Raw genomic sequence first — 16,566 nt, 5'->3', positions numbered from 1 at the left:
ATGTGTACGTGAAGGATTCACTGCAGTGACACTAAATGAGAACTTAGCTCACTGAGCACATAAAACACGTAGGACAAAAATCTGACATATGAAAATATAAGTTTCATTCCTTTGGCTCCGGGAAAAAAAATAGTGTTATCTGTCTACTTTTCTTGAGGCAGTCTGTATTTTGTTTTCATAACGTTTGCAAGTCACCTTCTGTCACCAGGTTAAGAAAATTATTTTCATCTTTCTCTATCTTCTCATTTGTAACGATTCCATACAAGACAGGATTAAGATTTGGAGGAAAAGTGTCATTCTGAAGAAATTTATTAAAAGGTGTCTCAATGCTGGTGAGTCATGGAAGACTAACAGCAGATATCGTATTGGTCTCACTCACGTCTGTGAATTCAAAATCACATGGTCTGTCTCCCTTGCAGACTTGTTTGCACTGCCTTGGGAAAAGCTGTCAGTCTAGATGTCAGCAGGTGCAAAGTCAAGTAAGTCTGAGCTTGTCCTGTGGCCTTAACATCTAGACTTCAGTAAAGCTGAAAAACACCTGATGGACAACTCAACTATATTCATTTCACAAAAATTCTTTTTAAAATTGTATATGCATATCATGTATTAGGATCTTGTGCAATATTAAAGGGTGGTCTTTTAAAGGGAAACCACCACCACCACCATTTCCACAAGATGTTTAGGTACCTTGCTACAATTAAGTGTGATTTCAGTAAGCATTTCTACTTTTGATCGTCTGTATTCACACTGATAAAAGTTCTAGCTTTTCTTAATTGTTTTGAAAGCCTCCTCTCCAACCCAGCAAGAATCTTCTTCTCTAACTTAGCTCTTTTTCTAACTTTAATTCTTAGATATTGAACTTGATTTGAAACAATAGTCATCTTTGCCATGTAATGTAGATAATTGCAATTAATCAGCTGGATTGTAAGCTGCCAATAATATTTTAACCCATACAATGCCTTTCATTTTAGTTAATGCTAAAAAATTGCGTGTTGGGGAACAAAAATCCGAAGTAGTTTGATACTAAAATATCCATTGCAGAATCTCCAAAAAACACTCACAAATATTGAGCTAGACTGCTGCTTTCTGTAAGAGAGGTTTGGAGGTTGGAATATTAGAGTCTATAATATACCTTAACTGCTTATGAGTCACATAGCATTATAAGGTCCTACAAGAGGCATAAAGCCATTTCAGTACAAAAGTCAGATATCTGGATTGTGAAATTTCATAAATTAATGCTCTCACTTGCCATTTCTGTTCTTTTCTAGCATGGTAGTTCATGGCTCATAATATTTTCTATTGATTTGTCCCATTAGTAACTTAATCATTTCCCATCAGTGCAAACAGGTAAGCTCTCCAACATGACATTACCCTTAAGGTCAGGCAATTAAGTTAATGGTTTTTTAAGTAAATGGTTTTTCTGATGCATGAAAAGGGAATCATATACCAGCGCTCTATTTATTGCAGCATTCCATTCACATTAATACCTAGAGAGCCAGCTTGTTTCTCACCCACTATGTTCGTGGATATATATTGTTTTGAAATAAGCACAAAGATATGAGTGAAGAGACTGGTAAATGGGAAAGTGATTAAAGAGGTCGATAGTTAGAGCTATATTTACTGAGAGGAGAGGTGATTTAAATAATAGAAAATCCAACTCCCACTCAGCTAATTCATTGGAATTGTAATAGTAGGCATTCAATACTCACTCATTACTTTTCAAAACATACACCTTTTGGGAAATCCATAAGCTCAAAAAAGCTCCAACAATTTGGAACCAATCCACTCTGCAGTCTTGAACATCAGCTGTTCCTTTTTGCTTAAATGCCTGCTACCCATCCTTCAGATTTCAGCCGAGTTATCACTCGCTCAGGCATTCCTTTTCCCTCTGACTTCATAAGCTTTCACAGAACCCATTTATCACTTTCCTTACAATTTTTGAATTATTTTCACATTAAGTTACTACAACTTCCAACTAGACTGTATGCAGGCAAGGAATCTATTTGTTTTTGGCACACAGTAGATGCTTAGTAAACATTTGTGGAATGAAACAGTAAAGAAGTAAAGGCGATATCAAACTCATAATGATTAAATGAAAGACTGCATGGGAAATACTGTGCAGTCTAAGATAATATACAGAAACTACATGTATATATGTGTCTAAATAGCTTCATATAGAAATGTGCTTATGTAGTCAGAGTGTATGCACTCACACAGACATACTTACATTTCACACATGCAAAGTTATAAGAGACACAGGCCCAGCAATATTCTTATGGTGGTGTTTTATCATATCCATACTGAATAAACAGAATTTCAAACCATGTATGCAGCCAGAGAGAGGGTGAGTCCATTATTTACTTCAGTAAAACATCTTTCTTTCCCAGTTTCAAATAGATCTTACTTAGCTTCCATTGACAGAAAAAGGAAGGTAATAGCCCAAAATACAAGATAATAAAAGTCAATTGTAGGCTGGATCTAGGGCCTGCTGATTTTAGTACGATTTTAGGTATATTGTAGGACAGTTCTGACGTCCCTAATAAGCTAACTCATCAATGTAGGCACTGTATGTTTTAAGGTTGTTTAAATTGATATATTTTGATAAACTCGATGAGGTACAAATCCTTTCACAATGAAGAGTGTCTAGAGTGAAGCCGTACAGCTTTACAAACATTTTGTGGACTTGGATCTATGATGAATTAGAATGTGTGTGGATAAAAGTCACTGGAAGCAATAAGAGTTTAGCTGTGACAACCAATCTGCCATTCATTCACCTGGCTCACTTCAGTATGATTTATCTCCTACAGGCTACAATCTCACTCTCGTTACAGCAGGGACTCGTGGGCTTGAGACTTGATGGATTTTCCAGCTCTCAGTGGCAGAAAAGAGTTTCTTTGAAAGTGATCCTTTGTGTGCAATAATACAAAGTGGTCATTTTAACTTGATTTATTTTATAAAATTATTTGGGTATGAGGACTAACAGTTTAGAAATGCCAGATGCATTGCAATACAAAACTATGTGAACTATATGAGGATTTTAAATACTTATCCAAGCAGTGTGCTTTCATTGCAAAAACTACTTGTGGTAATACTCTAAGTTTTTAAACAGCTCACCCTTGGACTATCTTATGGATTTTATATCTTGTCCAAATCCAAAATATTGGCTGAATTTGAAAGGTAATTAAAAGAATATACATTGTAATAAGCCCATAAAAGTGGGAATCAGAAGAAGATATTTTCAAGGTTGCATTAACACTGTTTATCTTTATATAGACCTCATGTATTTATTGCTCAACTTATGAATATGTATTTGCTCTATCTTTTTGGAAGTCGTTTTGTCCCATTATATTTTTCTAGTGGATTTTTTTGATATGTAAGAAAGCTACTATTTTTGGTAAATGTATCTTGTATTCAAGTGGTTGACTGAATTCTAATGAAGCTCAAGAAATTTAGTGGTGATTCTTTTGGGTTTTGAGTAGCTAGGAATCAAATTATCGTCAAATAAATAACATTTTATTTCCTTATTTCTGAAGTTAAACCTTTTATTACTGTCCTCTATTTTACTGCATTGACCAAAACATATCCAAATGGTTTTATAGTAAGGATATCTGTGTGTACCTTTGTCTTGTTATTGAAAGTATTTCTGGTACTTTCATTTAAAGTCATTTCTTTGGGGCAGAGGATATAAACAAAGTGTGTTCGATTCCTACTTTAATACGGATTTAAAGGTCAGAAATTGGTCATTAATTTAATTAAATGTCTCTTTTAGTACCCATTAAGAATGTCATGTTTATTTTTAGATGTTGTGGTATGATGTATGCACATTACTTGAGATATTCTTTTTATGTGGTCAAGTGGTTTTTAAAACAGAATTTATCTGTTTCCTAAAAACTTGAAAAAACTTACAGTAAAATTGCCTAGCCTTAGAATCCTTTTCTTAGGAGTAACTGGTTAGAAAAGTTTTCATGATGATGTGTCTCTTAGGTTTTCAAATTTTTCTGATTCTTATTAATTTTAGTTAGTTTTTTTTTTTTTTTGTATGGGCAGGCTCCGGGAATCGAACCCAGGTCTCTGGCGTGGCAGGTGAGAATTCTGCCTCTGAGCCACCGTCGCACCACCCTGATTCTTATTAATTTTGATAGTTTATATTTCCCCAGGAATTTTTACTTTCTTTATTATTCAGTGATAGTTTCCTTGCTTTTTTAAAATTTAACTTTTTATGGTGGTAACATATATATAACTCAAAATTTCCCACTTAACGTTTCCGTGTGTAAAATTCAGTGGTATTACATTCCCCATGTTGTGTTACCAAAACTTTCCCATCACATCATCCAGGAACTCTGTACTGATTAAGCAATGGCTCCCTAATCCCTGCCTCTCTATTGTTTTTTAAGATTTTTTTTTTTTTTTTTACATGGGCAGGCACCGAGAACCGAAGTCGGGTCCCCTGGCATGGCACATGAGAACTCTGCCACCGAACCACCGTGGCCCCTCTCTACTACTTTTTGACAAACCATTTATTCTTCCACCTCCTTTCTATATATTTGTTTTGTCTTTTTTCTTTCTTAAATTTTAAAAGGCTGTGAAAAGGAATGTATTTCCTATTTATAGGTTACATTTTTATGTGTATGTTACTTTGTTTTCTTTCATTATCAAATCTAATCTACTTAATCTAATTATTAAATACTAATTTTTTTCTAATTTGTGGCTAATGGATTGTTTGGTAGTCAAAGGGGGAGCTCTCACCTGTGGGTAACATTTTTTTCCTCATTATTTCTCTTCAGTTTTGACTTGATGTATTTTAATAGTATAATATTTAGAGTATTAAGGTTTATGAAAATTATATCTTCATGGTGGGATTCCAAAATAGGTTTGCTCTTTTCATTCTGAAGGTTTGTCTTGAATTATTCTTTATTTGAAATTAACATTTGTTATTACCCTTTTTTCCCCCTTCCTTTTACATTTGTCTATTAAATATTTGCTTACCTTTTAATTCATATCTTGGTTTGACTCCTACTAGTCTTCTTCTAAATTTCAGTCTAACTTACAGTCTATCTACTGGTAGATTTGGACATGGTCGCTGGGATGCCAATTACATTTTAAATAGCAACAGGGCCTCCATGTGCCTGATTGAGTGAATGATGAATGGAAGACAACTAAATATAAACTGTTTTGTGCATTTCTCTTTTTCCAGGTGGCATTGGAGAAACTTTGTTCCTTCACCCCCAAATAGCCATGTTGGAGAAGTTGTGCTTCAGGCAGTATGTTCGAGATAAATACAACATAACTAATTTTTAGTTAAAATTATAAAATAAAGGTTAAGATATATGTGCTCACTTTCTGGTAATTACCAAAAAAAAAAAAAAAGAGAGACCAAAACAGAATTTAGGAATGCCTGGATTACTCATTTAGCAAATATTTCTTGAGTATCGCCCATATGCCAGATGTTCCTTAAGAGACAGTGTTTCACAGCCACATGTGGTTTGAAAACATGAAGAAAGCAGCAGCACTTACCCCACCGACTTTCTCAAAGTGAGATCCATCTTTCTTAAAATCCGTGAGGGCTCCATTGAAATACCAGGTAAATGAGATGCCTAGCAGGGGGTCGTGCTGCACCTGGCAGGGCAAAACGACACTCTCGCCAACCGCGACATCCATGTTGGATGGGGCCAAGATTATCCTTGTTGGTTCTAGTGGGGAAATGAATGTTTATGTGAAGCTTTTGTATTTTTATTGTGATGAAAAAAATTGTCCATCTACGTTTTAGTTTGTGTGCTTGTCTAGATATAGATATACACATACATTGATATAATTAAAAGTCTAACATGATTGAAATAGAGATGTTGATGTAAAGATATAACATATTTCAATGGATCCACAAAGTCTTATTATAGGAATTAGGATGTCTATGCTTATAGGGTATTTAAGTTTAATAATCAAAGTCAGCTGTAACATGGATTATAAGACTGTTAGAAAACCAATTTAGACTTAGTTTTATTGTTTTGGGAAATACATGAACGAAAAGAAAAACCATTGTGTTTTCACCAACTCTGAATGACTGGCAAATGCAATACCATTAAAATTTAAATCAACCCACATATTTAAGGTTACTGCGGTTTTGAAAGACTATACAAAAGATGGCTAAAATAGCTAACAAAAAAGTACCAGGCAAAAATGTTAATTAATGTCTGTTTTTCCCCAGTGTAAATGTCCAGATATTCATTTCTTTATCCCTGCCATCACTACAGATCTCCCATCTATAGTGAATTGTCTTGACCCATTTTCCTCCTGCTACTGCACATTTCTTGGCTCCACATTGCAGCAACAATCCTCAAAAGAGACATCTATATGGGTTGTCTGCAATTCTTCTGGTAAATTCTCACATTAATACATTCCAGTCAGGATTTTGCCCAGACTCCCCCAAACCACCTGCTCTCATCAAGGTCACCATTACCACCTTGCTGCCAAACCCATGGTGAATGGTTCTTCTTGGTTTACTTGGCCTCTCAATAGCGTCTGCTACACTTGACCCTTGACTGCACCTTAGTACCCTTTCTTTACTTGGTTCCCATGCCACCACACTCTGCTAACTTTCTTCCACCACACTGGTCACTCTGCTTCTGTCTCCTTTTATGCTCCCTCTTCTTTTTCCAAATCGCTTAATGTTTGGAGTGTCTCCAGTTAAGTCCTTGGTCTTATTAATTCTCTGTTTCCAACTCTCTTGGTTGGAACCAAGTCCCTTGGTTCCAAACACCCATCTATATATTAACAACTCCCACAGGTGTGCATATCCCTCCATGATCTCTCTTAAGTACAGATTCACATATCCAACTACCTACTTGATGATACAAATTGGGTTTTCGGGAAATACACTAGAGTTGTTTGTAAAGATTCCCTGTTTCTCTCCTTTAGGGCAGGTACTAGAAGAAAATTCTTAACCTCTTTGAACTCAGGCATAGTCAAATGCTATGCTTTGGCCAATGGAATGTAAGCATAAGTTATATGTATCACTGTCAAGCAGAAGTCTGGAAGAACTAATGTGTAGTTCTCCTTGTCCTGTTTCCCCTTTTATGGTGATGGGACAGATGGTGGGGGCACCAAAGTTTTCAGTCCTGAGTGAAGACAGAATAGCTAGCTGGCCCACCATGAACGTGTAGTATCATCTCATAAAATCTTAATTTTTTTTTTGTCACTCACAATACGTACGTGAGTCTGCTTTGTAGAAACTGAGCACAGTAAACATCTCAAACGTATTATGCCCCAAACTGAACTTCTGATATTCCTCCTCCCCAAACCTGTCCAAGCACCAGCCTTTCCCATTTCAATTGATTTAAATGTCATTCTTCTTTTGGTCCTCAGAAACCCCCAGTTCTCCAGTCTCCTTTCCTTCTCTTGGACTTCACATACAATGTGCTAGCAAATGCTGTTGGGTTGATGTGCAGAATCTGATCCCTTCTCATCAACTCCTCTGACCCCACCCTCACTTGGGTCATTATCACCTTCTGCCTTGCTGACTGTAGTGGTTTCCAGAGACCTCTTCTTCTGCCCTTGATTCCCCGAAGTCTGTTTTAAAGGACTATAATCCTTTAAGAGCATATTTTAGATAGTGTCATTCTTTTGCTCAAAACCTTGCACTGGCGCCACCTTTCAATCCAACTAAAAGCTAAAGCTCTAACAATGGTTTTCAAGGTCCCTATGTGATTGTCCTCTAGAAATCTTTTCGTTAACTCTTTCATCTCCAAAGAGCTTTCACATCTCTACTTCTCAGTGAGGCCTTTTCTATTCACCCTATTTCATGTTCCAACTTAGCTCTCTCCATACACTGCTCTTTGCTTCCTCAATTGCTTGTAATTTTTTTTCATTTTAATAATTGACAATTATTATTCCTTCTGCTTCTTTTCCTTCTTACTATGGTAGAATTTAAGATCTGTGAGGGCAGTACTGACCTTTGTCAGTTTTGTTTACTGACATAGCCCAGGCACCTTGCTCAGAGTATCTGTTAAAGTTTTCTTGAATGAACAAATTAACACAATCCATCCCCAACTTTAAGCTATCCTCATTCATATCAAGAACTGATTTGAGCATCAAGAAAATATCAGACAATGAAACAGAGAAAGTGCACAAAAATTCTAAGACTAGACTATCATAAAACAGGTAACTATCATAAGCATACGATATTAGTAATTCTTATTGCACATAATCACAGCACAGGGACTAATGTGTACTCGGTGCACATTGTCCTGTCTGAAAGAAATATTAAGAATTGTTCCCCGACTTTTGCCTTTTAAAAGTAACATAAGTGCAAACACAGGTTCTAATTTCATAGTGTGCCACATATTGCGAAAAACATAAATTTTTTTACTTTAGTAATATAGCATCCCTAAATAAAGCAGTCTTTAAGTAATGTACCTACCTGTAACAACCAAGCTGGTTGTGCCATTTGCTTTCCCAAACTGATTTTCTGCTGTGCAGGTATAGGTTCCAACATCAGCCTTAGTCACGTTGACTATTTTGAGCCCTCCATCTTTTAAGAATGAAATTCTGAAGGAAATTCAGTTTAGACAAATAAAGACATAGCACTGTTTATTTCTAAATAAATAGCAAATTTTTACACAGTGTTGTCGTAAACTAGTATTTTTTAAGGAATGGTGATCCCATTATGAATCTTATTGCAAATAAAGAAAATTAAAAACAAATTAATACAAGCACACACACCAACATGCACAAGCACATGAAAACAGACGCCCAGTGGAGTGAGAAATGATGCTTTGTCAATTTGAACTTTCCATATTTATGCATTACTTAAAAACACTACTTAACCTTGCACCTAATCTGGGTGTTACTTTTAACAAATAAGTGCGGAATGTTTTCCAAAATGTATGATGTGGGAGATTACTCATAGGTTAGCTTTATCAGCTGGGAGAAAATAAAAAATAGACATGAGACGATTTCCTTTACATTTTAAACTGTATATTAGAAATAAGAAACCTGCTTGCCTTTCATTACAAATTGGGGAGAGTCACATACAATCTAGTACATGTCCATATTTTGCAAATAACATTTGTATGGTCACCTTTGAGCTATTGCCAAACAATCCAGGCAACCCAAGTGAACATTACATTACAATTTCTGAGCATATGCTTAAAGTACTTAAAGCTTTTTCATCTAATGAATTAATTAAGTAAATATCTACTGAGTGTCTAACCTGTGCCAGGCCTGTGTAGGCAAGATAGAAAGTCTCTATCTTCATGGAAATACATTCTAGTGGGCATCACACACACTAAACAAACAAATAATTAAATGTGATAACTTCAGATTTTTGAGACATTCTCTGAAGGAGACAGGGTGGTACTACAGAGAGCAATTGCTTAAAGAAGTGTTTCCCTGATTGGGTGATTTGGGGAAAAGCCTCCTAGAAGTGGTGGTACCTGCAGTGAGAAAGAAGAATGAGAAGGGGTTAACCTAATACTAACTGTATCTTTCTTTTCCTGTATCTTTATTTTCCAACTTGTCCAACCATAATTATATCACCTTTCTTTGAATTACTAATGTAACTACTCTCTGTGCAATGCATTTGATCCTTAGAATGCCTTCTTTCTTCTATGATTCATATGTTTGATACATGAATGCCTAATTATCCAAACGGATGTTAAAGCCCTCATGAAAGCAATCCCAGGTAAGCATGGTATCTAAGCCATAAACCATGGTAAATGAAGGCCTCAAGTTGTACACCACTCACCAGAATAGAAGAAAAGATCTTGAGCACATTAGCCTAGAGTGGAGCATTTCAACACAGTCTCTAAATAATAACACATTTGCTGCAATATTTTAAGTATGTGTTAATCATTTAGCAATACTAGTTTATATTTTAAAAATGTTCGAAATATGGATTATATATGTGTGCACATACACATCCACACCCACACCCACATATATGTTCTTTAAATAGCCTGTTATTTACTTTTCCTTGCATCCCGGTTAAACTTTCTTGAGTAAGAAAGTCATGGTGGAATCAGAGCTAGTGCACTGGGCTTGTTCAGGATCTTGGGTAGAGCTATCCAAGAGTGTTTATTGCTCATGTGATATTGTTTTTTAATATGCTAAGGTATATTTCAAACAAAAAGATCTGAGAACCCTGGTCCAGAAATCTAATTAAGGAACATAGCAGTGTATTTCAATTTGAGGAAATGGGTAGGAAATAGCTAAACAAGAACTTTCCAAGAACCTTGTGGAAAGGGTGCTATATTTGATTTCCCATCAGGAGATCCTGACCATCACTTTGTTGGTTTGCAAAATCCAAGCCTGTCATTTTTGTAGAAGACATGATCAAAGAACTTTAAGAAAAATCTCCTGTATCTTTGCTTATCAGAAAACAAAGATTTTCCTGAACAGTATACAGTAATAACTAAAAGAGGAAACCTTGCAGAAAAGTAAAAATGAATGAAAAAGATATGGAGCCTGGAGGGGTTGAGAAACCTACAGAGTATGTATGACCCCACCCTCACCCCCCACCTACTCAACCCTTCTTTAGACCCTCTCCTCTGGTACTGTGTTGCCTATAGGATAAAGACTATACCTTAAGCCTGAACAATAACTGACCATCTGACTTCAGTATCTCTCAGCCCTCATATGGCCTTATAAATTCTACTCCTTGCTTGCTTTTCTCAAGCCTTCTTTTTACTTGTCCTTCTGCTTCCTCTTGCCTTGGGGTCTTTCCAAAAGCCTTCCCTATGTCTGCTTAATTTATACTCATCCTTCAGATTTTGTCACCTCCTGACCAACACACCCTCTGAGCTTTTTTTTTTTTTTTTTTGCACGGGCAGACATTGGGAATCGAACCTGGGTCTCTGGCATGGCAGGCAAGAACTCTACCACTGAGCCACCATCACATTGCCCCCTCTGAGGTTTTTAATAGCTCTTAATAACTGGCAAATTACAGATTTGTATGCTTATTTGACTAAAACGATTCTCCTATAGTAGACTATGAGCTCTCTGCTGGCATGGCCAGGATCTGAACTACCTACTACTAAAATTCTAAAGTCTTGAACAGTGCTTGGAACAGAGTAGACATTCAAAAATAACACTTGTTTATTGACCAAAGAATATATGCCTTTAGAGAGTCATTGTAGACGAGTAGAGGTTAGTAAAGGCAGGAGGCAAGGAATTAGGACTTATGGATAATAAGGAAACAGATTCAGAAAGTGCACATATAATTCCATATATATATATGAGGCAATAGCAGGCTAGATGAAATTAAGTGACTTTTCCAGGATCAGAGAACTGAAAATACAGTTCTATTTTGTATTTTCTTGTTCTACTGAGGGAGAAGACAGTAAAGACTCCCATCTTTATAGAATGACTGAAAACAAAGGGAGGGAGGGGAGAATAGATAAAGAGAGAGCAGAGATGGGGGCAAAGAGGAAGAGAGAGGGGAAACCAACAAAGAAAAGTCTCATAACAGGAAGGGAGTATCGTCCAGAGCAAGGCTATACAACTATTTTGATTGCTAATCCCATAAGTAGAATAAGAATAGTTATTTGACCCCTAATAATGTTCAATAAATTTTACTCATCATTATTATCAAAAAGAAAATACAGCTTTGCTGTAGATATTAACATGTAAAGAAATGAAGCTAAAAGATGATATCAGAAGGACCTGAAGCCCTCTAAATGGTGAAGCAAACTCTTCTGCGCTGAGTTATAGGGAAGAAACACAATTGGAAGCTCTGGGAAGCTGGGAAATCTACCAGTTGCTGAGATTAGCAAGCATGACAACAAAGTAAAAATGCTTCGTTTGTTGGCTGAACAAATATTGAGCTCAAACTTAGGGGTTCTGATTTGGGTACTATAAAAGAGAGACAGACCATTTCAGATATTTTCTCCCTTTTCTTAGTGCAAAGCTAAGCTTTCACGACAAATATAGATCTGTTGGAATCTTGGAAGAACTAGAAATCCTTTAGTGTATTGGATTTACTACCTTAAACAAGCAAACCTTTCTTCATGACCATGCTGAGATGAGGAGCAATTTCAAAGGCAAGTCTGATACCTTAGGATTCACACACAGACTTCAAACCAAACATATTGACTTGCAAAGAATGCAGACTCTGCGTACATTGAAAATGTTGAGTTAATTGGTTATTTTCTTCATAAATTGTTTCTTCCAGTAAGTTCTGAGAGGCCCACAGGGCATTTTGCGCAACATAAAAATAAACAATAGTCAGTAAATGGACGGAGTAATTGTTTCTCAACAGAAAACCTTTAGTAACCCATGCTTCCCTACAGAGATCCAAAGTGAAAATTTTATACCACTTCACTTCACTAACAATGAAATTATTTTCTAAGCTTCCTGGGAACAAGGGTTTCTGCAAATGGGAAGAGCTGAAAATGCAGACAATGAATGCCTCCAGTTTTGGCACAAAAAGTCGTATGAAAATTTATGAGATGAACATTTTGAAACAGAATATGTACTCAAATTTTCTTCAAGAAATGTGCAATTTAAATCTTTGGGGCATTTTAACTCCTTGATCAGTTTTACAATATACCTTTACATGTACCCTTTTACTGGCCTCCCTTTTGCAGTAAAAGAGGCTAATTATTTCATTTAACTGTGTGCAGTCTGCTTAGTTTGGGATAAGAAAACATAACAGCGCTAAGCTGCTCTAATGGGCCATGTCATAACGCAGTGATGGCATTGAATTTATGACTGTTAAGAAATCTTATTTGCTCAGAACATATACTGGCATCTAGGCAACATTGACCTGTGCTTATGGTGGCATTTAAGCAACCAAAATAGCACAGTAAGTTCTATTTTATATGGGAAAAGTGTGGAGTGTTATACACGTAAGGCAGGATTTCTGAAAATACTGTCCTTCCCCTGCTTATGTTTAGAATGGTCCAGTAATTTGTTCAACTTGAATTTTAACAAACATGCTGCTCCTCTCTATTTTTTTTCACTCAGTGGAGATCATAATGATTACACTGCTGTATGAAAAATAACTAGGCTTTTTGATAGTTCTTTCTGAGTACATATTCTGAGAGATGGATGCCTACAACACCTGTAAAAGAAAAGTATCCACAATGCATATATTACAGGGTAAATGATGACAGTTAAAAAAGCAAATACACATATATATGTATATATATATATATATATATATATATATATATATATATATATATGAAAATGCATGAGAAAATAAATGTCAGAGAAAAAGAGTGGATTGTATATGTTCTCATTTACAACTCCTCTCAACCCCCCTACACCCCCTCTCGGTTTGACTAAATAACTTCTCCCCTTTGAGTTCAAAGATAACCAGCAAACAAGATCTGGAAAAATAATATTAGAACTTTCATTCTTTTAGCTATTCCAGTTTAAGCTTTCATCTTATAAATTCACCAGTGTTAGCTTAGTGATTTATTGGTTAGAAAATCTCCCTGGAAAAGAGAGGCAAAGCAGGGAAGATTCAGCAGTTAATTATCTTATCTTTGAGTAAGTGCCAAGTTAATCATATGAGGCTTTGTTATTTTGTTGAACACAACACACTACATAGAGCAGCCACCAGAGGTCCTAGAGAGGATTGGGCTTGGCTTCATTCTATAGTCTAGATAAATATATTTTATTCATATGAATTAACATTTGTGCATATTGATAAGATAATCAGCAATAAAGGAATATTTTCTTCCTTTTTATAAGATCTTCCCAAATGCTTATCCATCACAACAAACAAATTTGGAATTATATTCATTATTATAACAGCGACTCAGGAGTCTCAAACCTAAAGAAAAAAATAGCACCCATGAGGCAATTTTCACTTTGAATGATTATGTAAATCTGGCCATCCGAGTAATTCATGGGGTCTATGCAATAATTCAATTGAAACACTTTGCATCCTTAAACAGGAGAGGAGCTGCAAAAAGTAATAAATATCTAGATGGACGAGGTAATCAAACAAACAATTATCTGATGGCTTTTGTCTTAAAAGAAAACCTCAAAGGAAATAAGTATTAAAGTTCAGAGGGGTCTAATACTTGAAACCATTCTTCTCTGCCTGAGAGAGATTCAGGAGTTAAACCTATGAAGATCAAACCGTCAGCTTTATTATTTATATTGCAGATATAGCTGGTGCAAAACCGCTTAGGTGAATAACAATGGTTTTCTAATACTTCATCCCAGAGTTAGGCAGATATAACCTCCCTGACACAGGTGGACAACCACAGGTCCTCCCGATAGAGGAAGTTCCTTTCCTGCAAGGTTGAGAGAAGAGCAAATAGATGCTCTGCGGGCAGGCAGAAACCAGGGACAGAAGGGCAGGGGGACAGAGGCAAAGTCAAGGTCTTCCACCCAAATTCATAATTCAGACACTTCCTCTGGAGAGAGAGTGGAGAGAGGCACACGTGTTTCTCCACCGCTGTCCTTCGGTCCTTTAACATAGAGATTAGAAGGCCTAGAAGGGATGTCACCTCTAACAGTAGGTATTTCATTAGCTCAGGGGATGTGGAGGAGGATGGACACTTTTGTGACTGCCCAGAACTGACTACCCTTTCTTTGAAAGCCAACAGTCTGACCTTCTTTTGGGCAATTCTCCTCCCCCTAGTGCATACAGGCCAGGTGAGACATTGAATCAAGTTCCCTTGTCCTATCCTAGTGTGGTAGTTAGATTCATTTGTCAACTTGGCCAGGTGAGCGTACCTAGTTTTGTTGCTACGGACATGAGCTAACGGTAAGTGAACCTCATCTGTTGCTGATTTACATCTGCAGTCGGCTAGGAGGCGTGTCTGCTGCAATGAGTGACGTTTGACTTAATTGGCTGATGCTTAAATGAGAGACTGCAACATAGCACAGCCTAAGCAGCTTGGCATTCCTCATCTCAGCACTCGCAGCTCAGCCCAGGCCTTTGGAGATACAGAAAGAAGTCACCCCAGGGAAAGTTGTTGGAACTCAGGGGCCTGGAGAGAAGACCAGCAGAGACCATCTTGTGCCTTCCCACATAAGAAAGAACCTCAGTGGAAAGTTAGCTGCCTTTCCTCTGAAGAACTAATAAAATAAATCCCCTTTTATTAAAAGCCATTCCGTTTCTGGTATATTGCATTCTGGCAGCTAGCAAACTAGAACACCTAGCAAAGGGGTAGACGCGGGACACAAGCCAGTAATTTACCATGCACCGCTAACCTGGAGGGCTCAGATTCATTCTGGAATGGGGCCCAAGGATTTGCATTTTTAACAAGTTCCCAGGTGCTGCTGAGGGGGACATCTAGAGAAGTAGGATTCTGAACTTCCCAGACTTTGATTTGTGACTCATTCATTCCAGCACTTGTCCGGGCAAAAGGGTACAATTTCTCCTGCTGAGATTCCTGGGATCCTGTTTCCTGCCCACTTTTAAGTCAGCCTCTGTACTTCACCAATAATCCCATGCAATATCTTTAAATTAATTCTCAGCTACAGTTCCCAAATCCCTCCACAGCTGGCGCAAGCTACTAAAAGTTGGTACCTTGCATACTATATCTTCAATAGATATTTGTCTCAACAAATGTGAAGAGTTTATAGACAATCTATGTACTGAGCACAAGTTTTTAGCACAAATTAAGTGACCTTAAACACCTGGCTCTGCTACTGATTCTTACAGGAAAGAAAGGCTTTGGCTCTCCTCTTCCAATTTCAAGGTTATCGTCTTTTACAGATATCTACCAGTATTTCTCAATATTTAAGTGGCTCATTTACAAACTTATGCTGTGTTTCTAAACTGTCTGGGGAACAATATTCTTTGAGAATGTGAAAAGCTGAGGATTTTCTCTGCAGAAAACACACAACAACAACAACTACTACAACTACTGCTACAATTTTGATGACAATCAGGATGGCTCATCTATGGGTCTGTGGATGTCAGCTTCGGAAGTCTTGCTAGCAATTCAATTCATCCATTGGCAGAGAGGTACATTTTAAAAGCTGTTTATCTTGGATGCTTCAGTGTTAGCCTTCCTAGAAGTGCCTGGTTGAGACTCTTCTGAAAATAGTATCAACTGAGGACTACTGCCTTACAACTACCTTGCCTAAAAATAGAGTGGTACAGCTGCACAGATTAAGAACATGGCTCTTGGATCACAAACCCACACACCCACTATTGTGGGTATCAAATTGTTTCCTGAGAAAAATCTCAGCCATGACAACATGTGCTTTTTGTTCCACCTCCATGCAGAAGTGAGATCATCATCTACTAAGAAGCAGAGTCTGGTAAACCGTTACATCCTTCATAAGATGATAGAAACGTTAACACTAATTCGAATGACTCATTCATTTTAATCTTCTTTGTATCCCACATTCTTGACATTGAACATAACCTTGCGTAATTTCTACTTCAGACATGTTTAAAAATGTCATGCAATACAATGAAATAAGCCAAACACAAAAGGACAAATATTTTATGATTCCACTTCTATGAAATATTGAGATAAGCAGATTTATAGTGACAGAAAATAGATTACAGATTACTAGGGGCTGGTGGGAAGGGGAAATGGGGAGTTACTGTTTAATGGGTATAAACTGTCTCTTTGGGGTGATGAAAATGTTTTG

At 36.9% G+C, this 16,566-nt stretch overlaps 1 protein-coding gene across 3 annotated transcripts in view; it reads right to left on the bottom strand.

The window, feature by feature from the left end:
- The window catches only part of CNTN3 (contactin 3), a 371,507-nt gene that overhangs the window by 48,553 nt on the left and 306,388 nt on the right, over window positions 1-16,566 (bottom strand). For all 3 annotated transcript variants that reach the window (XM_077128680.1, XM_077128682.1, XM_077128681.1), the window contains 2 exons: window positions 8,414-8,541; window positions 5,515-5,690 (listed from right to left, as the gene is read on the bottom strand). In XM_077128680.1, coding sequence (XP_076984795.1) covers window positions 5,515-5,690; window positions 8,414-8,541 — 304 coding nt within the window. The remainder of the gene's footprint in view (window positions 1-5,514; window positions 5,691-8,413; window positions 8,542-16,566) is intronic.

This window comes from Tamandua tetradactyla, chromosome 15 (genome assembly GCF_023851605.1).
Source record: "Tamandua tetradactyla isolate mTamTet1 chromosome 15, mTamTet1.pri, whole genome shotgun sequence".
Classification (NCBI taxonomy): Eukaryota; Metazoa; Chordata; class Mammalia; order Pilosa; family Myrmecophagidae; genus Tamandua; species Tamandua tetradactyla.
This window is presented reverse-complemented; position numbering and strand designations above follow the sequence as displayed.